The sequence below is a fragment of the Aythya marila genome (assembly GCF_965140915.1).
Source record: "Aythya marila genome assembly, chromosome: 1".
NCBI classification, from domain to species: domain Eukaryota; kingdom Metazoa; phylum Chordata; class Aves; order Anseriformes; family Anatidae; genus Aythya; species Aythya marila.
The window spans coordinates 138,464,565-138,487,891 of record NC_139042.1 but is presented as its reverse complement, the minus strand read 5'-3'; the positions used below and the strand labels follow the sequence as shown (position 1 = coordinate 138,487,891).

The 23,327-nt window shown below is 39.4% G+C and overlaps 1 protein-coding gene across 2 annotated transcripts in view; it reads left to right on the top strand.

Annotated features, from left to right (window-relative positions):
• PDE3A (phosphodiesterase 3A) overlaps positions 1-23,327 on the top strand; it is a 274,527-nt gene that overhangs the window by 198,849 nt on the left and 52,351 nt on the right. For both annotated transcript variants that reach the window (XM_082784838.1, XM_082784839.1), the window contains exons 3-4: positions 16,532-16,792; positions 21,452-21,606. In XM_082784838.1, the coding sequence (XP_082640964.1) occupies positions 16,532-16,792; positions 21,452-21,606 (416 nt within the window). The remainder of the gene's footprint in view (positions 1-16,531; positions 16,793-21,451; positions 21,607-23,327) is intronic.

Below are 23,327 nucleotides of genomic sequence, written 5' to 3'. Positions count from 1 at the left end.
AGCAGACTGGTGGAGGTTGGAGACTACAAAGAGTAATAACCAACTTGACCTTGCTTTCAGAACTCCATTCTTCAGCTGGGGGAAGAGAGAGCACAGTTTCTTTAGGGCTGGCATCACAGGGAAACTTATTGCTCATGCTGTGCTCTGATACCTAATTTAATTTCACAGGGGAGTAGCAATTGGCATTTGCATCATGATTCACAGATCATGGAACAGGAAGCAGCCTGTCAACTTCTAGGAGCTGAAAGGGGGGGAGTTGCTTGGAGAAAAACAAAAAAAAATAATTTGTGAGGGAATTCAACTCTCAAGCATAGCAGGCAAACTTCAGTTCTTCTGTGATACCAGCTGAAGTTAGAGGAGTCAATCTGCAGGTAAATTTGCCCCTAAAGTTACCAATTTATAAATTCTTGAGTGCAGATGAGTCCTTTGGTGGACTGGGAAGAAACAACAACAACCAACAACAACAACAAACACAATACCTGTCTAGGATGAGAGGGTTTTGAGACTTCAGTTTTAATGTGCCCTTTCTGTACTTCCAAGTCATCTGCATTCTGGATTTGCTTCCATAGCCACTGGAGCCTTGTATGTAATAGCAAACTTGGTGCTAAACAGTTCATATCTTCTTGAAAACCACATCCAAGAAGCTGACATAAATCATGCTTACATGAGCATGCACAGGCAAGCACTCTTTCAGCTTTTGTATTGTTTCATTATTATCATTTTTTGCAATATTATTTAATTTTCTATCCTCCAATACAATTTGTTTGTGGATACTCTCAGCAGCTCTATTTTACAATAAACAGATAAATATTAAGTAAGTAAAATAATCTTCAACCAAGTTTAGGGAATGCTTTCTTACTAAACACAGCATAATTATTAATTTAGCATCTTTAGCAGCTCTGGTAGAATACATAAGAAATGGAGGGTAAAAGGATATATTTGTGTATGTATATGCTATCCTTGACTTACTTCTTGAAAGACATTCTGCTTTCTTAATACAGTTGTCAAGCACTGCATTTATTGCTGGGGAGTTCTGTATTCCTACAGAAATATCTGTAATCCTTCTACTGCAGAACATTTTTACATGAGGGTCAGTTGAAAATGTTATGAGATTCCCTCCATGTCCCCCAGATGCAGTGATTTCTATGTTGTTTATACAAGGTTTTTAAGATCATTGGAAAGAATGAAAACTGTAAGAGGCTACTGGACTAATACTTATATATTAAAGCGGGAAAAAAAAAAAAAAAAAATAGGATTAAGAATTTTTTCCTCCCAAAACGATGGTAGCATGGTATGTGCACAGCAGAGGTGAAGTCATGATTTGAAAGAAGAATAGTGCCATCTGCTGATCCCTAGGAAAGGCTTTTTCACGCATAAAACTGCATGATCGTAACAGGATGTATTAAAAGTTCTGCTCAGCTGCACCGCTGTCGTTATGCTGTACCCTTTCTGAAGGCCTGACTCCTTTTAAGCAGTTACCTAGCATCAGGTATCCAGGTGCTGTGGTGTGTTTATTTATGGAAGTATCTGTGCTTTAGCATTGATTGCGTATTTAAACCAGCTGTTCCACAAATTTCTCGCTGTCATGCCCTCTGTGAAGCTCACATCCCCTTCTCCCATTGTGCTTTTCACATCAGCAGCTGGATGTCCTCATATTTGTGCCACATAGCCCCCTCTCCCCTTTTCCTGTTCTGTTGACACCAGCAGACAGTCTGGGAGCCAGCGACCATCAGAAAGAGGAGTGACACTGCAGCTTTCCTCACTCCATCCCACTGGGAGCTCCCAGTTGGCATCACTCAGTTTACAAACGAGGCAGTGGCTCCATTCCAGCAGATGACCTGTGCTCTGATCTCCTTTCTCTTTACATTCTCATCAGTAACAAAGGGCTGGTGTCTGGACCGTTGCTGCTGCTGCTGCTGCAGGAGGGGAAGCAGAGGCCAGACAGCTTTTCTGGAGCCATGTGGGGTTTTGCTCTGCTGTCAGCTCAGTGCATGGAGGAAACATTGTGCTGTGCTATAGGTGGATTCATAAATAGTTTATACAGACCTAAATGAATGTCATTTTACAAGCAAAAATAGTTACTGTGTGTGGTTAGAAGTATGTCAGTGGAAGGGTTTTATGTAAAATAATTTGTACTGTTGACTTGGCAAAACATCTTTTAATTGCTTCTCATTTAGGCTGATCACATAAGCAAGCCCTTGAAGGAGAGAAGAAACCCCTAAATCATACATAGAGTTAGAATGAGATTTTTATCTTTTTTGCCTGGTTACTAAGTACACCTAAATCCACACAAATCAGGCTTTGGAGTTAAATATGAAGTCCTATTTGCAACTTGTCTGTTTGTTCTTAACTGGCATGGGCTCATCTGGTTCTCTTTATACACAAAGGATTAGCTAGCCTTTAGAGACAGCTTTTGATTTACATTTTTTTTTCTCTGTTTATAAAAAGGCCAACTAAATGTTAATTCCTTTCTTTCCAATTAAGTCCTATCCCCCAAGTTAAACTGAGTTATTAATGTCTTTAAGTGTGAGTATATTACTTTGAGTCTGTATAGAATTAGATCATTAGACAGTTAGTTATGGCTTAAAGGCATATTTGTATCATGTCAGAGAAATCCCTTCCTGATTGAAAGCATCTTTCCTAAAAAGAAGAACAAAGTGGAACTTCATCGTGTTGCCTTCTTATGCCACCTTGATTTTATTGACAGGAAATCCACCATATATCTTTGATCTATCGGTGAAGATTAAAAGGGCAAGTGGATAATTTTTGAGCATGTTTAATTTGGTGAAGTTATTTCGTTTGGCTGTAATATCAGATAGAATGTTTCTGCTCTCTACAGCCATTTTTGCTTGCAATAAAAGATGAGATGGATACAAATAAACTCATATTCAGATTAAGGGCTGGCTTCATGTTACTGGCAAAATGCCAGTGCTTCACAGTGTGAGCATTACTGTTTTATGTTTCCTGCTCTGTATTAGCATTTTGTTGGGAATTACAGGAATCTGCATTTTGCTAAGAATTTGTTCTTTTAAAAGAACAAATAATTAACTCATTTTTTTATTATTTTTTTATTCTTTCTGGAGAACTTTGATTCCTTATTTTATTGCCCCAAATCCCACCAAATGCATTAGGAGCAGCAGAGGTGTATGCAGAGAGAATTGGTCAGTAAACTTATTTATATATATTTTTTAACTTTAATAGAATAAAAGGGGTGTCTGGGACCACCAGTCAGACTCAGACTGAAGCAGTCAGGGAGATAATGCAGATGTAGGAAGACTAAATGCACATCAGCTTTGTTAGAGTACTGTATGGCAAACAGTTTGGCTCATTGTCTGTTTCAGTAGGTTAACAAATATGATTACATAAAGCTTGGCAGTGAGAGATGTACATGGCTCTTCAACAAGGTAAATGGTAGGAAGTCAAGTGTTTCTTTGTGATCAAAGTGGTCTTACGTGTTTGTTATTCTGAGTCACCTCTTAAAGTTAAGCTGACTGTGGAGGGAGACTTCTAATTAAATATCTTACACTAGGTCACTACTCTTAGCAAACCAGAATACTGAAGTCATCTTCAGCATCTAGACCATTATGGATCAGTCCTATTTAAATCAACAATGAACCTGTGAATGTGAGCGACACACTAAGGCACTGCAGAAGTCTGATGTGGCAAAAAGTGCGAATGTGGGTACCAGGCTGTTTTGCAGACAAGAAGTCATAATTTTTCCGGATGAAATTAAAAAATAAAATAAAATAAAATAAAATAAAATAAAATAAAAGCAAGTTTGTTTCAACATTTTCAAAGTGAAGATTTAAATTTTGCAAAGTTGAAATGAATTCCCATTCCTATATTTTAATAAAAAATGTTTTAAATTTTGCTGAAACAAAGCTAAAATAAGCCCTTTAAGTTGTCAGAAATTCCCAAGCCAGTACCTTTCTGTCATGGTACATAATACTGACAATAAAGTTGTCAATAAAGTGAGAACACTTGAGCTGCCTAGTTTGAAACCCAGTTTCTAGTTTCTCAGGACACTGTTCTTTGTGGAAGACAGCTCTGTGGCAAATTTGTGTGACTGAAAGTGAAGTGTTATCAGCAAACAGATCAGTAATAAGTCCACTGATTAGTAAGATTCCTGGTGAGTTAAACTACCAAAACTTGCTACTGATACACCTTTTCAAATAGATGATTTTCAATGATAAAGGAGAGATTTACATGTTGGTACTGCTTTCCTACACACCCTTTTAAAAATTCAGAGCAGCCTTTTAACCCATCTGCCAGGAAACATGAAGCTCTGTGTGGTTTTAAGGCACTAATGCCAGCTGATTTGAAAGTAGCCCTCCTTGTGTCCTCCTCTTTGATTTCAACCTATCAATATGTCTCCCTCTTCCTCCTGATCCCTTGTCCTGCTTTTATGTATTCTCTATACTTCTCCATAGTTCTTTAGGTTTCCACACTTGTTATTTTTCTTGCATTCAGATGAACTGTGTTGATGCAAGATCACTACACTGACACACCCAGTGGTAGCTGGTGGCTAGGTTGTGTATAGGACCTCTCTTCTGCCACTGGTGGGCTTCACCCCTCAGGATTTGGTACCTGTGTGGTACGCTGTGTGCCAGCTGCCTGGGCAGTGTAGTATACTCTCTGTGCTGCTGCCACCCTCAGCAAAATTTGCATGCTCTGAAATGCATGGTTCAGCATGTACTTGCATGTGCATGCCTCCTGGCAGAAGTACCTTATTACTTGTCTGAAAAGTAATAGATGTCAGTGCTGCAGGTGACTTACCCATCAGACGGTGCTATTTATTTTGAGTTGACTCTGTGGTAATGTAGGACTTGATAGTTAGCTTCACCGTAGCAGCACATGGTTCTTCAGCGTCAGCAGAGGTAGGAGTGTTACAAGCCTCACCTGTACCAAAGTATGAGTACCAGCAGGCTGCTTGCCTGAGTATGGGCAGTGTGCTCAGAAAGAAGCAATGTCTTAAGCATTCACTTGTTCTCTTTTAAATGTGATTTTGATATTTCTATTGTGATGCTTCTCAGAAAAAGTCCTGCTGCTGGGGTTTCAGTGGGTCATCTTGTCCCACCAAATTCAGCCTACTTAATCTGTTCAGTAATCATAAGGGCTTATTTTGCACTCACTAATGTATCATCATTCATTTCTTACTGGAGTATATTCAGATGAATCACTGAAATTCAACTTTGCAAAGCGATTTAATATCTTAAGTAATATGTGTACATTTAACATTTTAAAATTTAACATTTTAAATAACATGTGTCACATGTGTAACCACAATTGATTTTTTTTTTCTTAACACCTACATCCAAAAAGAAAGCGTAAGTCAGTGTAGAAATTTACAATGATTTTGTAGAAATCATTGTCTAGATGGATTGCCAGTGTAAGCACAAATGCTTCATGATCTGCTTTTTGGTCTCTATGGCTTTGGTTGTCTCTTGTAAATGAGAAGCCAATGCTGCTAAATTTAGATGTGAATTTGAATCCAAGCTTTCCAAGCATAGAAGTGTTTTGACCCTCATCAAAAAGTGGAGATCCTGAGCCAGGTGCTCAGAGTTCGGTATGGTGAGATGTTCATGAATCAGAAGCGCAGATGGATGAATCTCTAATTAGAATTGAGAGGCAATCAACATATAATAAGTAGGGTTATTATCTGCATTTTATTTCTTTTTTTTTTTTTTTTTTTTTTTGTCTAAAGTGTAAGTCAAGAGATGTTCACAACCTAAAAGCCACCAGCTGAAAGGAAAGGAGGTCCTTACTTAGACTAAAACTGTGCTAACCCAGAACTAATCAGTCACCAGATTCAGAAAAGAAATTAAAGATTGATGAGGTTTCTTAGAAAGTCACAGAGCCTTTAGCATCTGGGTCATAGATTGTAGGCCAGAACTCTGGACTGAAAACGACCATTTTATGCAGCCATTGACCTCTTGCTGTGATCAGCTGTACACCTTATATCTCAGCATGGAAATGTTTTTTCTCATTTGTGACAACAAAGGCAAAGTAAGCTTATAGTATAAAATAACCTAGTGTGTCTTTAAGTAAATCCTTGCAGGTCAAGAATGAAGTAGGTTGGAAACAGTCTTCAGGGCTTGCTGGTCTGTCAGCTTGTATCTGTGTTAAGCACAGAAAATCATTTAAACATCACGGAAGACATGTAAAGGATAGTGTTTTGTTTTTCTTGCACATGAATTACTGTTTCTCTCTTCTTTGATCTGCTGCTTTACTGAAGTATCTTCCTATATGTAATTGAGGAGAGGTAGGTGATTTTCACATATAGTGAGTGCATGCTTAGTGTGCCATTTGCATGTCCTGGCTTTGGATGTTGAAGTAGCTTGCTCTTGAGAGAAATCTCAACTCTTCAGTGCTGATGATGGAGGATTTGGTGGTTGTAAGTCCGTAAGGTAAAAGATGCTTGTCTTGAATGAGTCATAATGTAAGAATCCAAAGCTGAGTCTTAAAGAAAAATGTTTAATTCTTTTCACAGAGTTCATTAGTGACTAAGTCATGAGGAGGAGGAGGAGGCTAGATGGTTATTTGACTGGTATTAGTGTGAGCACTCTAAATCAGGAGAGAGAAAATAATGCAAACCACGAGGACTGATGGAGAAGGAAATAGTGTTAAAATTTGACCGATTTGATTACGGTGAGGCAATCACCTGATTTTCATAACCTCAGATTTTATCTTTTTCAAAAAGTTCAGAGTATCTATGCCTGCCTTTGGTTTAAGTGAAAGCACTCTGAAAACTCAGCCACTAAATATCATTAGTGTTCTGTCTGCCTGAAGAGTTTCATTAGATCTTCCTGCTCTTTTTCCTACAGCACATGCAAAATACAGCACAAGATACACAGTTGGCTAATTTCCAAATCCCTGTCATAATTTCAGAAAGAACAAACTGAACTTTAAAGACACTTTAACTGCAACTTCAGTGATGAAGATTTTCTAGATTCTAATTTTTGTTTTATTCTGGTTTGCAAGACTCATTGAATTGTTCTTTAAACCTCAGAGTTCAATTTTTTTTCCCCAGTTGCTTGATTTCTTCCCCAATTTATGCCAGCTCACTTCTAGTATTTAAGAACATATGCGATGCTCTCCGTAGCAATTCTCTGAAAGCGCCCCCCACCCCCCAAAAAACAAACAAACAAACAAACAAACAAACAAACAAAAACTTTTATCTTAATATATTTGCATTATTGCTTTAGTGGTATTTAATCATACTGTTCTGCTTAATGTCCATGGTGAAGGACTGAGGTGGACATGAACTTTTAGATGGGGTAGTTTTCATATGTATTTCTGCAACTTGCTGATAATTGTGATATCACTTCCCAAGCTACATCCTGAAAGAGGCTGAGATATTTTGAAAGGGATAAAATACAGGAGTATACAGTTCCTTTGGCTTTGTTCTAGTGTAACTGAGACTGTCAAGTTGAAAATGTGGGAGGATTAGTTAGTAGGCAGGAGGCAGAATGGTGATTATTGCTTTCAATGAATCTTTTTTTAACTCATGCTGTGTATTTGGCTGCTGTGTTTCAGTTCACCATAGAATCAAAATAGCTTCCTGTGCTAAGCAGGCAGTTGGGTTATTGGAACTGTAAACTCACATGGGTAAGATCACCAGGTATTAATAGATGACATATCCTCCGCAACGTGTGCACCCTGCATCCTGCTCCTGCTGGGCCAGCTGATATTGCTACATCTCAAGTTGAGACTGAAGACGGTTGTCACTGTTTTCTTCACATGAATGCAAACTATCAGCTTCAAGCTACCAATTTGTGACCATCTGATGTACAAATTGAAGAACAATAATGTAAGACAATTGAGGACAGTCTCTGTAGTACAGAATTGTATTCCTCAGTCTGTGTTATTCAAAGCAGATTTGAACCCCATTTAGAATTTAATTTTTTCCATCTGCTGTGTTTTAAAGAAAAGTAATAATTTTTAAAGTTCTGAGTTTAGCTGGAGTTGTGTCTACTTCTTAAATAATAAGCCCCAACTGTTTATGGCTGATTCTGTGATCTGCTCTACATCGTCAAATAGTTCTTCAGACTGGGATAGTCATGATAGTTTAAGGTTTTTAGGCAGTCAAATCACATGGAAAGTCCCTGGGAATTGGGTGACTGAGTCCCTGAGGCTCTGCTGAGAACATCAAGCATAAGCGTAAGAGTTTCCACAAGGTTTCCAAGATGAAAATGGTGGCTCTTTGCCAGGAAGTTCACCCTGTGCTCTCGCCTCCATCCAGGAGCTGCTCACCCTGGATCCTTCTTGTGGAATGCCTTATGCAGACAGTCACCAAAACTCCTCCACGAGTCTTTTTTTTTTGAACTGGGACTTCCCCTGGACCTCGAGGCCAAGCCCAAGTGCATCTCGTTCCAGCTTGCCCTGCACTGTTCTGGTGTCCTGCAGAGCAGTGGTGCTACCAACAGCTCAAGCTCTGGGTGACAGGCCCTAGCCCCCTCCCTCTGTGGCTTATGGGGGGAAATACTTATGTCCCACTGGGGCAGAAGGGAACATGGAAAACTAGGTACTACTTTACACTGGTGCTGGTGGCACTGGTAAATTTAAGGTGCCATCTGTCAGATATAGACAGTGGGGAATTCTTCCATTGATTTGGGTTACATCCAGTATGTGAACTCACTCAGATGCAGGCTTCCTAGTTTTGGGTCTCAAATCTTACCAAAACTAATGACCCCACTCCTTGAGATGATTTGTGCATTTGCATCTATCTTTGTCTTTATTTGTTTGCCAACAACTGCAAAAAGATTTTCTTTTGTTGCATTTTAAAAATCCAATAAAGCTTGTTTAGGTGACCTGAGAGCAAGAAGTGAGTTTCCCTTGAAAATTACAGACGGCACCAAAACTTCTTAGGACTAAAATGTATTCTAAGATACGTTTTTTTTTTCTTTGTTTTTTTTTTTTTTTTTTAAAGTACCCCCTGAGTATTCATAATATCAGGTTGCCTACTACCTATGATATGCAAAAGAGTCTCCTGCACATTGTTGCTTTAAAGCAGATGTTGCTGCTAAAGCTCTGATACAGACTTCCCTCTGAGCAGCTGTGGCCCATCAAGAGAGATGCTCACCCAAGCCTAGACACTGGAAAGAGGAGCAATCACTGCAGTGTGATAACAATTATATTAACACTGCAGTGATAACAATTACCATGACCTTGTCCCTCAGCAAGAAGGGAGAATAATTGAGGTGTAAGTCTGAGCTAGAGACTGACAGTGCAATTTTGGATTAAATGTGTTGTTCCTTTGCCCCTTCGGATGTTGTGCACAGCACATGAGGCATGTGAGTAGCGTGTGGAGGTGTGCGCACATAGGGCCAGTGGCATCCTCAGGCAGTTTGGTGGTTGGTTTCTGGCCAACCGCAGAGATCATGTGAGCTTTTTTTTTTTTTTTTTTTTTTTTCCGGGGTAAGGCAAAAGGCCTTAACGCACACTCAGTGCCTGCTGCAGATTAAATGGTATCAGTTTACTAAGATTTCTTAGCATGAATAAAACACTCCAAGAGTGTTCTTGTAAATGTCTGAACAATTTTTCTCAAATGTTGAAATAATTCACCCCAGGCAAATACCCGGCACAAGCCAGTTGAGTCTGAGCTTTTTGGCTGACAACGTTATCACAAACTGAAAGGTCCTGTAATGGAAGAAGTTAAGTCAGCTTTAGCCATGAGCTCTGTGAATGTTGCCACCTAAAACAGGGGTGCAGGACGTCAAGATGGTGCCTGCAGCCACTGATGAAGTTTGCTGTAAACATTGAGATGCATTCCACAGATCTTGTAAGAGAAGCAAAGTGTTTCTTCCTCAGACCCTGCCTCTTTCTGAAAGACTCCATATTCATGATTTGCAAAGTCCGAATAGATTAAATGTTAGAGCCATTTAAAAATGGTGTTGTTTTCATACTGGTTTTCTGAACAAAGTAGGCTTATGTGATGGTGCCGTCTGATGGTTTAAAGCAAATTTGACAGATGGGAAGAAGCACCAAAGATTACTATCTTCCCAGAAATCTTGTTACGACGTATGATGGGATATCAGAGGAAGATCCAAATTAGTGGCCTTTTTTGGTAGTAGCTAACTGGAAGCTTAACACAGAGATGGATTATGGGAGAGAAGTGTAAACCTGCTCCTCACTGTGCCCATAGCTCCCAGCATGTCCGCCTGCTGCTGACCATGCTCCTGCAGGGCTGTTGTCAGGAAACAGGGTCATCACACTGCAGCAAGTGCCGAGGGGGCACAGAATACAGCCCTACAGTGAGCCCCATTTTACTGGATCTCCTGTCTGCAGAACTACTACTAAAAATTTCTGCTGGCTGCACTTTGGTCCTAGGAGCCCCTATGACATGGGGCAGGTGAGTGCTTTGGCTACAGGTGCACCACGTGTGTTAGTCTCAGCATTTCCTCCTGAGCAGACCAGAGTTCAGCTTAACTGTTACCAGGAAAGGCTCAGTTGTTATGGTGATGCCAGCCCAAATGCCATGTACCCAGATTACAGTCAGAACTGTAATCCCTATGGCTCACACAAGATTGTTTTATGGTTACACGCTTCTGGGTGCTTTAAAGCATCAACAGTAAAATCAGCGGTCACATTAGTGATTAGGGAAAGTTTTCTCTGATCAGTATGCTGGGACAAAAGGAAGGTGTTATATTCTGTTATATTTGTTATATATAGGTGTTATATTTGGTATATATTCTATATACCAAAGAATATGCCTGTTTGACAGAGCTTGTGGCATGTTCACCTCCAGACAGAAGTGGAAATGCTATGCTTCACGAGAAAAGATCATCAGAAATCTCATAACTGTTCACAGGCAAAGAGAAAAACACAAATCTTGTGTTAGGACAAGATCAGAATAAAATAAAAATAAGAAGTCTGAGTAAGACAGCAGTTCTGCAGCTTTAAATGCAGAAAAGCAGAATGTCAAAGAATTGTACACATGATTTTCTTTTCTCCTTAGTCATCCAGTGAAAGGTGGAGTAGTTAAGTTTGTGGCGCCTTTAAAATGATTCATTATTTCCATAGAAGCCAATTCATGTTTACCCTTCAAATCGCTCTGTGGACATTAAAATAATGGAGAATTATATTTGCTTTTAATTTTGTTTCCAGAGAGCTTGGCCTGGCTGCTCATGATGTGACTTGGAAACTATATCAAATTGTGATTTATTGTTGCTCATAATTGTGTGAAGATTGAAGATATGCTGGATGCTGCTCTTTTCCTTTTTCTCCTCCTGCCTCCCGCATTCTTTCACTTACAGAGTGTTCTCGAGTGTAATGTGGTGAAAGGCCAGTATCTCTGCCTTTAATGGTTTTTCCCTCTACAAGCCACAGCAAATGAATATTTTATTTTTTTAACGTGAAGTTATGTGAAATGATTTGTGGTTTGTATTTGATAACTGTTTTATTTTTTCCTTTCTCGTATTATTATGTTATTATTATGCTTAAATTTTGACTGTTTTGTGTAGTGTAGTCATGTTAGACATCCTTTACTGTGGGGTGGAAAGAGAGTAGTATTTTTTTAGTTAAGCTAGATGAGTCCAGTTTCATGTAAAACATATGCAGAATACTAATTGAGGAAAGGTGGGGGACAGAATTTTATTTGCAGTAGAGCATCCATTACATATAAAAACATCAAATTTGCTTCACTGGTGGGTCAACTGATCAACTTCTAAACCAAATTTACGTATCAGGTCTTGTGAATAAAGGATTCTGTTATTTTTACTTTTTTTTTTTTTTTTTTTTTTCTGCACAATTTTATCTGCTTTTTCCCCTAGTGAGTAAAAACTATTCTCAGATTTTATTTTATTTTATTTTTTTTGCATAATATAATATAATGGAAGAAAATAAATGGGATTTTGCAAAATGTAATATAAAAGCATACAGAAGGTTATGCAAATTTTGCAAGTTTTTGTTCCAGCCATGTTATGGAATCCAAAATGAATTATTCAAGTCTGAAAATGCCAAGTGATCATTAAAATTTACCAGAACATTGTTTTCCTATTGCACTTAAGAACATTCCTAGAAGATAAAAATTCTCTGCTCTGACAAAAATTGTCAGTGTGACAGTAGGACATGCTGCCTGTGATTTGGTATTGTAAATTGGCGGTAGTATGGGCACTTCATGGGCACTTCTTACAAGTTCCCCATAAGCCCTCACCTATGCAAGTATGGATGATTGCAGCTGGTGCTAGGAAATGTGTGGGTCTGTCCCTGCTCTGTAATGCTTTCTACCATCATATTGCCACCTTTTTTTTTTTATCCATATGACTTTTTTAGGACAGAACCCCTTTCTTTTATTTCTGTACCTAAAATGAAGCCTGAATACAGACAAGAAGTGGGAATCCACTGGGATTCCCAGGTGTTATCACAGCCTCAAATACCCACCTGAATGCCAGTTTAAAAATAGAAGGAAAAATAAAATAAAATAAAATAAAATAAAAATAAAAATAATAAAATAATAAAAACAATGCCAACTGTTTTACAGCATTGTAAGGAACATATTTTATCCATTAACTTAGTTATCAAAGAGCATAGTTGATGTGGTCTTACTTTTGTTTCTTGTCTGTTCAATTTCTTGTTCTCATGCCCTAGAACTCTTTGGTTTTAGTCACTGCATGACATCGCTTAAATCAGAGTGAGAATGAAGTCACAAAGTGAGCAGTAACCCAGCCTTCTCCAAAATGCTTGTGAGGAAACTGAATTCACAATTATTAGCATAGATTGATAAATGAATACTCACCAGTGTGAAATTAAAATTCACCTTAGCACGGGTGTTTGCTTTTGGTTGGTCAGTTTGTTCTATTTTTATCAAGTTAGAGGGTTGTTTGTTTTTTGTTGGTTGCAAACATTATTCATGCCTGTATTCCCAAGTATCCGGTCTTTGTGTTTAGATGAGTAAAGTGGTTTGGAAAGAATCCAGATCAGTTCATGCAGAGGCTATGCACATTAATAGAAAACCACATATCAAATCTGAACATGTGTTTTTTATGCACTTTTACCCTTAAAAAAGACTGTACATATATCTGTACATGGGTGTATATGCATATATACTATGATGTCAATCTAAAATTGTCAGCAATTTGCTGTTTTATATTAGAGAATCAAAAAATACAGTTTTAAAAAAAAAATCATGCATTCATTTTATAATGGTTTTAAGGAAATAGTCATTTAAGTATCTGTATTTTTTCTAGTCAGAGTAGTCTGATAGTATTCAAAGTTCATTCTGAAATGGATGAAATATTCAAACTGCCAGGAAATCAACCAGCCAAACAACAACAACAACAGTAACAAATATTTTCCTATATAGAGGTTCAATTCAATTACATTTTAGCATACAAACTATAAATTTAGCATATGTTGTTAATGTGTTAATGTACTGAATCTGGTGAAAGAGAGACGTCCTTCCTGCTTTTTTCTTCAAACTGATTTTAAGCATGATCCTTCTCCTTTAAAATATGCTGTAAGGCTTGAGTGTGTTAGTATTACAAGTAGTTCAAACAAGACTGTACTACAATATATGATATTTATATTATAATAATTGTACAATATATACAATTATATACAATTATATATATATTGTATTAATTATACATCATGTTATTTTTATTATATTTTTAATTTTTATATTCTTATATTTACATTTTTATATGTTATTATTATAATATTTACTATATTAATAATCAAGTGTACATTATAATGTATATTAATTATTATATATAAATAAATGTATTACATATTATATTAATTATAATAATTATATATAATACAATATATAACTTATTTTCCCTGGCAGGGGTATGGGCAACAGCAGTGTTGCTGTTTGTAAGGTGCCTAACCTGATCTGAGTGCTGGCTGTCCTTGGCAGTGAGGTGCTGACACAGCCCAGGGCAGGAGGAGACCCAGAGTGTAGCATCCCTGTTCAGGGGCCCTGTGGCCCCTGCACCAGCTCCTCACGTAACACAGCAGAGCCCATTGTTGGAGCTGGGCAATCCTGATGGGTCATGGATTCAAGGCCTCCCCATGTGTCAGAGGCCATGTGGCAGAAATACACCATTGAGAAGAGCAAGGCTCTCCCTTGCCCCACTTGGTGCTTATCAACAAGAACAATGCTGGCTGCTTTGCAAAATATTAGTACTGCAACACAAAATCTGGGCCTCTGCATATGGCCCACTGAGTCAGACGTGTTTACTTCATTGAAGTATTAATCTCTATCTCTGATCAGCAGTCAACAACTCCTGGCTCCAGGCTTAATAGAATTTCAAACTGTAGATTATGCATTTTTGCTGAAAGTATGAGGCTTCTATCGCACTTCGAATGATGTATTCTCCCTCTCACCCCTTTGGTCTGTTTTACATGGTGGAGGCTAAGATAGATAATTAATTCCTCCTATTCCAAGCCTTGACTTTTAATTTAAGAATTTTCTTTAGCATCTGCCAGAATCTTCAGCATGGACTCCTGAGAGATTAAGCAATGAAGAGAGCCATTAAATTAACTTCAGACATTATTTTTTTTTTTCAGTAGGATAAAGAAGCACTTCATTATATCAAGTAGTTTCTTTTCTTTGTCATGATAGCAAATTAAAATCAACCAGAAATGTGGGGAAGAAGCTGTTTTTTTCTGATTGTATGACAGGATGGGGAATGTGGAGTCCGGTTTTCTGATACTGCCTTTGTGTGAACAAGAAGTAGGACATGAGGACTGGATCAGTGGAGTGAAACAGCTATTGCCAAGGACATGATACCCACACTATGTGATTGGGAAGGTAGAGTGGAGAGGTTTAGCTACACCTAGCTAATGTATCAGTTTCCTTAGACTTGCTCTGCTATTGCTTGTAAAGCCTTTCATGAGAGTGAAGCTATGTAAAGCTCTGTTTTGCTGTTCTTTGATGTACTGTGAGGTCCATAAATGATGTCACTGGTGAGTCATTCCTGGCTGGGACTCTGATCACTCTCCTGCTAAGCAGTCTGCCCAATTCTCCATGCTATGTACCTGCTACTCCAAGAAGCCCATATGCTCTTTTCACAGGCATAACTTCCCCATTTGGAAAACAGCGTATCATAGATTTCACTAAGATATACACGAAAACAAATGAGTACAAAATTGTCTGGAATGGAATCTCAGGCAGACTGCACATATGTCTACTGAAAAGCCCCAAACAGTAGGACTGGGTTTATGTTTCAGAAGCACAGCAAAGGAAAAATGTTTGGTTTTGGAGCGTTTTGAATCAGTGACTCCACATATAATTTATAGTGATTTATAGTGCACCAGCTAGTGAGGCTGAAATGTCACTGCTGTATTCACAGTTCATAACCAACAAACAATGTGCCTGATGCCTTCCTATTTATTCTGCTTCTGTACAGATCCAGTCTCCCTCCTAGCGGATTTTAAAAATCCTCAGTCTTCTGCAATTATACCATATAGTTGTCAATTCACGGATTTGACACCTATTGTGCTTTTGGCAATAGACTGTTTCTTTCAGTGGTAATATATTGCCCTACTGGGTTTCAGGAAGGATGGCAATTAGAGCTGCTGAATGTTGGGAAATCTGGAGAAGTTCAAAGATGCAGTTATGAATCAAGCCTCTTGTGGATGTGCTGGAAGCCCAGTGCTCCAGCTGTGTTAGATTCCCTACATGCATGATGTATGGCCTGGCTACATGTATGAAGGCAGTTTGCCTGGACCACAGTTGGTTTGCAGTGTGTAATGTGCAGAACAATTATGTACATGTATTGAGTAAGGTGTGCAAGATATGTCAGTGGTGCAAACTGCTTCTTGGTACTATTTCTGCTTACACATCACTTTGGTTAATAATTCTTTTTAAATGATATATGTGAAGTAGGTATATATTTCAAACCAAAGGGAGACTAAGGACCACCTGAACTGGTCATACAAGCCTGTAGAGTAATTATTCTCATTACTTCTGTCTGAATTAAAAAAAAAAAAAAAACCTGGAAAGTCCACTTCTCGCTCTATTCTCACTCTATTTTGATTTTGGTATAGCTGCCCAACACACACTTGGTTGGAGAAGAATGCTGTATTTTAACATCATGGAAATATTTTTAAAATCTCAGAATATGCTTGGGATTCATTTACTTCATCTAAGCATAATCACTGAACATAAATTACTTGTCCTAGATCCCTCTGTGGACAGTAGAAAAGCATCTTTCAAGAGGGACTACTCCCATCCTAAGCTATGTCTCACAACTTATTTGTGCAAATAGTCCCTGGCCATTGACTATGTATCTGTAGGGAGCCTGAACAATTCATTCAGATGGATTAAGTAAGCTGCAGATGCTGAAAGCTGATAAATCAGATATGATAAAATTCTAAACTCATCACAGACTGTGAGTGTTATGTCTGATGCTCAATCTATTCAGTATAATTTATTTAAAGAATTATTTCATGCTATTAATTTTCCATTCTGTTTGTAATGGATTTAATAAAAGTTGATAACAGAGTTCACCATTACCTCTGATACTGCTCAGGAGGTTGCTCATTTCTGTTGCCTTACCTGTACTACTTTTGTTTTCTTCAGTCTTCTGGTACCAGCATCACCGTGGATATCGCTGTCATGGGAGAAGCACATGGGCTCATTACAGACCTTCTAGCAGACCCTTCATTGCCTCCCAATGTGTGCACTTCGCTGAGAACAGTGAGCAACCTGCTTAATACGCAGTTAACCTTCCAGGCCATCCACAAACCAAGGGTGAACCCTTTGGTGTCCTTCAGTGAGAACTACACTTGCTCTGACTCAGAGGAATGTCCAGAGAAAGGAGAAAAACTAGCTATTCCTAAGGTAAGTACTGGACAGTAACTCTGATCTTTTGTTATGGGAGAGCAGTAGATTAATGGAAGATCTCTCTGGAATTTTTGATTGTTTGCTTTAGATTATCATTTTATGCACTAATCATGCTCTCCAATATATGAACAGTTGAACAGACTGTGGTTTTCATAGCAAGACAATCCCTGTGTATCTTTCAACTCATGGCCAGCTAAGCTTTGATTCAGGCATCTTTAGAAGATGATATTTGACAAAAGATAATTCACACAGATGATGTGTGTGTTTTCCTCATGGGTGTTGGTTGGAGCTTAAGTGAGAGAAAAATGATCAGGAGCAGAACAAGCAAAAGCCTTTCAGCATCCAAATCACAAGTCTTCCCCATTAATTCTTGCAGAGAAATTCCCCTCACACTCAAAATATTTGAGCCGCTGCGTGTGGGGTGACAATCCTACTCAATGTATTAAGCAGTAATGTAAGGGACCTTTTTGCCCACTGTGAAGTTTGGAATTTTACATTTTTGTACAAATTTCAGCCTTTTCTTCCTTCCCTTCACTAGGGGTGCAAAACCTGTATAAATCAATAAAAAAATTGCTAATGATGACCTCTGTGGGCTTTGAACCAAGTTCAAAATGATATACCAAACAAACAAACAAAAAAGATCACAATACTTAGTTTGACAGATATTGTGACCTCATGAGAAATAATCTTGAGACAAAAAAGAATACTGAACTGGAAAAATATATATATTACTGCTTTGACAGATGGCTTTAGGAATGCTCAGGAATTCAACAGGGATATTAATGTTGTTAACCATCCACATTTAGGAAGTTAGGAGCTAGAAAGAATATATCAGCTTTGAAGAAGTTTGTATTGCATGTTCATTGCTAATTAGCTGTCCTGCGAGGCCTACATTTCACTTTCCAAACCAAACTGAAATACTTTTTTCATGTGATTTCACATGTACAATTAAATGTAAGTATATTGCACAATAAATGCTTTTAACGTTTGATGGTTCAAATGTCACAGACAGCATTCATTTTAGCATTTCTTGGCATCTGAATTGCAACACTTGTGATTCTTTTTGAAATATATTTTAATGATGAAAATTATTACTCTTCTTGCCTGTGTAGCAACTGTATATAAGTGGATGTTCACAGGTTTTGAAGCACATGTTCCAGTTAAGTTTAGTGTACATGTTTGTAATGGCTATACTCTACTCTGTAAGGAGAAAAAATACATGGAAGAACACTGCCATCACATGAGCAAACAGTGAACACATACCAGTTTGTAGTTGCATAACTCTCAGTGAAAAGAGAAATGAAGGGTGAAGAAATGAGTTAATGCTACAGAGGAGTAATTTGACTGAAGAATTCACTGACCTGAATGCGTTATGGTTCACAAAACTAATGTTTGCAGTCCTTTATTTATGTGTCTAAATATAGATTTAGGGTCTTTACCTTAATCATCTGACACTGAGTATTTTGGGTATGGAGTTAACATGTTAACATATTTGTTTGTATGCTTGAGCTTCAGACCCACATGTATCTTCCATTTTATTTCTTAACCCTCTTGCAGAGTCAAAGCTCTCTATTGCAGAGACATTTATTTTAGTTATTAACTATAAAAATGACATAATAATTACAAGAAAAACATCTTACAAAATCACGGCAGAATCCTCCACAAAGACATCATCACCCCTTATTATCTGTCTGTCTTGAAAGCTTTGGAAAAACAATACAAGTCCTATTACTGGAGAAAAGGAAGAATCAGATGAAATAAAAATGTAAGGTGGCCAAGAAAAACCTTCTGTAAAGTGTTGCTTTTTATAAGTTTTTCAAAATGTCAGGTCATGAAAGTTTTATTATAAACTGGGGAGATATAGCAGGAAAAATAGGAAGAAAGTAGGGAGAAAGTTCGTGTGGCCAAAGCACACCTAGAGTTGAAGCTGGCTGTGTCTGTGAGAGAAAATAAAAAGGGTTTTTTTAGATATGTGAATGGAAAAAGGAGAACTAAAGAATACATAGGGCCGCTCCTTGATAGGGAAGGTCTCCTCACAGACAATGACATAGGCAAAGCAGAGACGCTTAACGCCTTCTTTGCCTCTGTCTTCAATGCCGATGATGGGCTTCGGGACCCAGGGTGCCCTGAGCTGGAGGACCGGGACGGTGGGGATGACAAACTCCCAACTGACCCTGAACGTGTGCGGGATTTGCTACTCCACCTGGATCCCTACAAGTCCATGGGTCCGGATGGGATTCATCCCCGGGTGCTGAAAGAGCTGGCAGACGTCATCGCGGAACCTCTCTCCATTATTTTTCAACGATCCTGGGAATTTGGAGAGGTCCCGGTAGACTGGAAGCTGGCAAATGTTGTGCCGATTTTCAAGAAGGGTCAGAAAGAAGACCCTAGCAATTACAGGCCTGTCAGTCTCACGTCAGTGCCTGGTAAAATCATGGAGAAGACGGTTCTCGAACTTATTGAGGCGCACCTGGGGGACAAAGCAGTCATTGGTCCTAGCCAGCATGGGTTTGTGAAGGGTAGGTCCTGCCTAACTAACCTGATTTCCTTTTATGATAAGATCACCCGTATGGTGGACCAAGGGAAACCAGCTGATGTGATTTTTTTGGACTTCAGCAAGGCTTTTGACACGGTTTCCCATAGGATCCTACTGGACAAAATGTCCACCATACAGCTAAATAAAAACATCATACGATGGGTGAGCAATTGGCTAACGGGCAGGGCCCAAAGGGTTATGGTAAATGGGGCTGCGTCAGGCTGGCGGATGGTCACCAGTGGGGTCCCTCAAGGCTCCATTTTAGGGCCAGTACTTTTCAATATTTTTATAAACGATCTGGATGTAGGAATAGAAGGTATTTTGAGCAAGTTTGCTGATGACGCCAAACTTGGAGGAGTTGTGGACTCGAATGAGGGTGGAAAGGCCTTGCAGAGGGATCTGGATAGGTTGGAGAGCTGGGCGATCACCAACCGCATGAAGTTCAATAAGAGCAAGTGCCGGGTCCTGCACCTGGGACGGGGAAACCCTGGCTGCACGTACAGACTGGGCGATGAGACGCTGGAGAGCAGCCTAGAAGAGAGGGATCTGGGGGTCGTGGTAGACAGCAAGTTGAATATGAGCCAGCAGTGTGCCCTGGCAGCCAGGAGGGCCAACCGTGTCCTGGGGTGCATCAAGCACGGCATCGCTAGTAGGTCAAGGGAGGTGATTGTCCCGCTCTACTCTGCGCTGGTGCGGCCTCACCTCGAGTACTGTGTGCAGTTCTGGGCACCACAGTATAAAAAGGACATGAAACTGTTGGAGAGTGTCCAGAGGAGGGCTACGAAGATGGTGAAAGGCCTGGAGGGGAAGACGTACGAAGAACGGCTGAGGTCACTGGGCCTGTTCAGCCTGGAGAAGAGGAGGCTGTGGGGAGACCTCATCACAGTCTACAACTTCCTCGTAAGGGGTTGTCAAGAGGCAGGAGACCTTTTCTCCATTAACACCAGTGACAGGACCTGCGGGAACAGGGTTAAGCTGAGGCAGGGGAAATTTAGGCTTGACATCAGGAGGGGGTTCTTCACAGAGAGGGTGGTTGCACACTGGAACAGGCTCCCCAGGGAAGTGGTCACCGCACCGAGCCTGTCTGAATTTAAGAAGAGATTGGACTGTGCACTTAGTCACATGGTCTGAACTTTTAGGTAGACCTGTGCGGTGTCAAGAGTTGGACTTGATGATCCTTAAGGGTCCCTTCCAACTCAGGATATTCTATGATTCTATGAAAAAAAAAAAAAAAAAAAAGTAGAAGCTTCCCTAACTTATTTTTCTTGCAGCCTTTCTTGCCTTGCCTCTTTGATGTCTGAACATTCATGACATTTTAAATCACAGAACAGTTGAGGTTGGAAGTACCTCTGGAGATCATCTAGTCCAATTCTCCAGCTCAAGCAGTTTGAACCTGGAGCAAGTTCTCTAGAATAAACCTAGTTCAGGTTGCTTAGGACTATGTCCAACTGGGTTTTGAATATCTCCATGCATGTAGAATCTACAACCTCTCTGGGGATTGCTTCCAGTGTTTGATCATCCTCACAGTAATTTATTTATTTTTTTTACATTTAAATGGAATTTCCTGTATTTTTTGTGCCCACTGCCTATTATTCAGTCAGTGGATACCACTTCAGAAAGCCTGGCTCCATCTTCCTTCCCCTCCTTGCATTTAGGTATTTATTCACATTGGTAAGATCTCCCTTAAGATTTCTGTTCTCCAGGCTGAACAATCATGGCTCTCTCAGCCTATCTGATGCTTCAATCCCTCACTTATCTTTGTGGCCCTGATGACATACCTTTGGCCACATCATTTCTAAAATTTGCAAAGAGCACTGTCAAAACTGACTGTCTCCAGTGACCTCCAAGTGTTGAACATCTATGGCTATTGGGCTGTGGATGCATAGCTTTTCTGTAACATAAAATAAGGAGGAAGGTCAAGACTCTCTAAGTGTTGAAAGCACCAGCCTGTGGTGATTTCAGTGGGAGGTAGGCACTGTAATACCTGGGCAAATGCAGACCAAAGGTACCTCACCAGGTATCATCAGGCAGAATTAATCAAATGCTAGCAACATTTTTCTTCTGCATATTTAATGTTTTTATAAGCCTATATAAACTCTAAGCAACTGATTTTTCTCTAGCGCTTACGGAGAAGTTTGCCTCCAGGACTGCTGAGACGAGTGTCCTCCACTTGGACCACAACAACATCAGCCACAGGTTTGCCTACACTGGAACCAGCCCCAGTGAGAAGAGATCGCAGTGCCAGCATCAAACCTCATGAATCATCTTCATCCAGGTTACAGATTACTTCATCTCTCTTTTACAACTGTCTTTGGGCATTTTTTTTTTTTAGTTCTGTGCAATGATGTCCATCATTTAAAAGTTCTGACTCCAAAATTTGGAGTTAGAACAGCTCTGTACTGTAGAAAAAGAACTGCATAAGGACAACTTCCACACATCTCCATGAGTTGGGTTACCGAAGAAGTGGCTAAGTGGCTTTCTCAGTTTGTCAGATCATTTCCAGTTTGCTTCCTATTACTGGGAAGCAAAACGAAAAAATAAATAAATAAATAAATAAACTATTTAAGCTAGAAAAGTGCAGAATTACATAATAAAATTGGAAACAATGAAAGGTTATGTGGTTAAAGTCCTCTTGATATGCAGATTGAGGTTTCCTCCATGGATATTGCTTAGCCAAGAGATAAATCTAACAGGTAATCCAAGTGCTGAACATCACTTTTAAGAAAACACATAATGATGTGTCCCTGTCAGTAAACCAGTTGATCTCCATCCTCTATAAACAGTAACTTCCAGAACACAAACCCTGATTTGGGGTAGAACTTCCTAAAATATGCAGTTCAGTGCTTTTCTCTCCATAGAAATAGTGTCATAAGACCCTACATCACTGTACAAACCCTGCATCTCATGTACATACTTAATTCCAGAATATCATGAGTGCTTAGGGCTTCCTAAATGTACTAAATGTAATCCAGTAGCAACCAGTGAAGGAAGGAGTTGAATTGCTGTTAGTCTTTTGAGAAGGGTGTTTGTCTGTGAGAAAAGAGAGGCTTGGGTCCTAGGCATCATTAACTATGATATATTGTGTAGTTATTTCAACAGCATTTCCTCTTTTCTGGCTCCATTATTGTTTTTTTACTATTATTATTACAATCAGAATGGAGCAGAACGTTCAAAGGAAAGATGGAGAGCAGCTAGCCTTGCAGCCTAGTAGTTACAGTGCCACCCTGCAAGAATGAAATTTAGGTCCCTTCCCTACCTCAACAAGGGCTATGATCCTTGGTGAGGATAGAGTGTGCAAACATGCCTTGATGCCAGGGAAGGAATTGCAGAGCAAAGGCACTGAAGTCAAGAACAGAATTTCAGGCTGTGGTCTCAGAAAACTTATGTGTTTGGTTTTTTTTTCCCTCCCTCCCTCCCTCCCTTCCTTTCTTCCTTCCTTCCTTCTTTCCTTTCTTTCTTTCTCCTTCCTTCCTTCCTTCCTTCCTTCCTTCCTTCCTTCCTTCCTTCCTTCCTTCCTTCCTTCCTTCCTTCCTTCCTTCCTTCCTTCCTTCCTTCCTTCCTTCCTTTCCCCCCTTTTTTCTGCAATTCAAAATCTGGAGCCAAAGGACCTGAAAAGGCCCAACATCCTCAATGTTTGCTGTTGGATAGCGTGGGTGAATATACCCCTAGAGCACTGTTTTTCTTATACAGGGAGCCTAGGTGCTCAAGGCAGTCTGCAGAGTACACTTCAATGTCTGGTGCAAGAAAAATACATGGCTAGCCAAACTTCCCTTTGCAAGGAGTCCCATGTATCTAAGTAAAAGTAAATATAAAGAAGCTATAACCAGATGGAAATATTCTTCAGTTACCCGTCTGTGGTTCCCAGAGTGTATTTGATTTATACTCTTGTTCCCAGACTCTCATGTAGTATGTAAGCATCCTAAGATGGAAATCCAAGGGGGAAGGAGAGCTATTAAATATTATTGTTGGTCCTTTTCTACAGTTGTTATATAACTA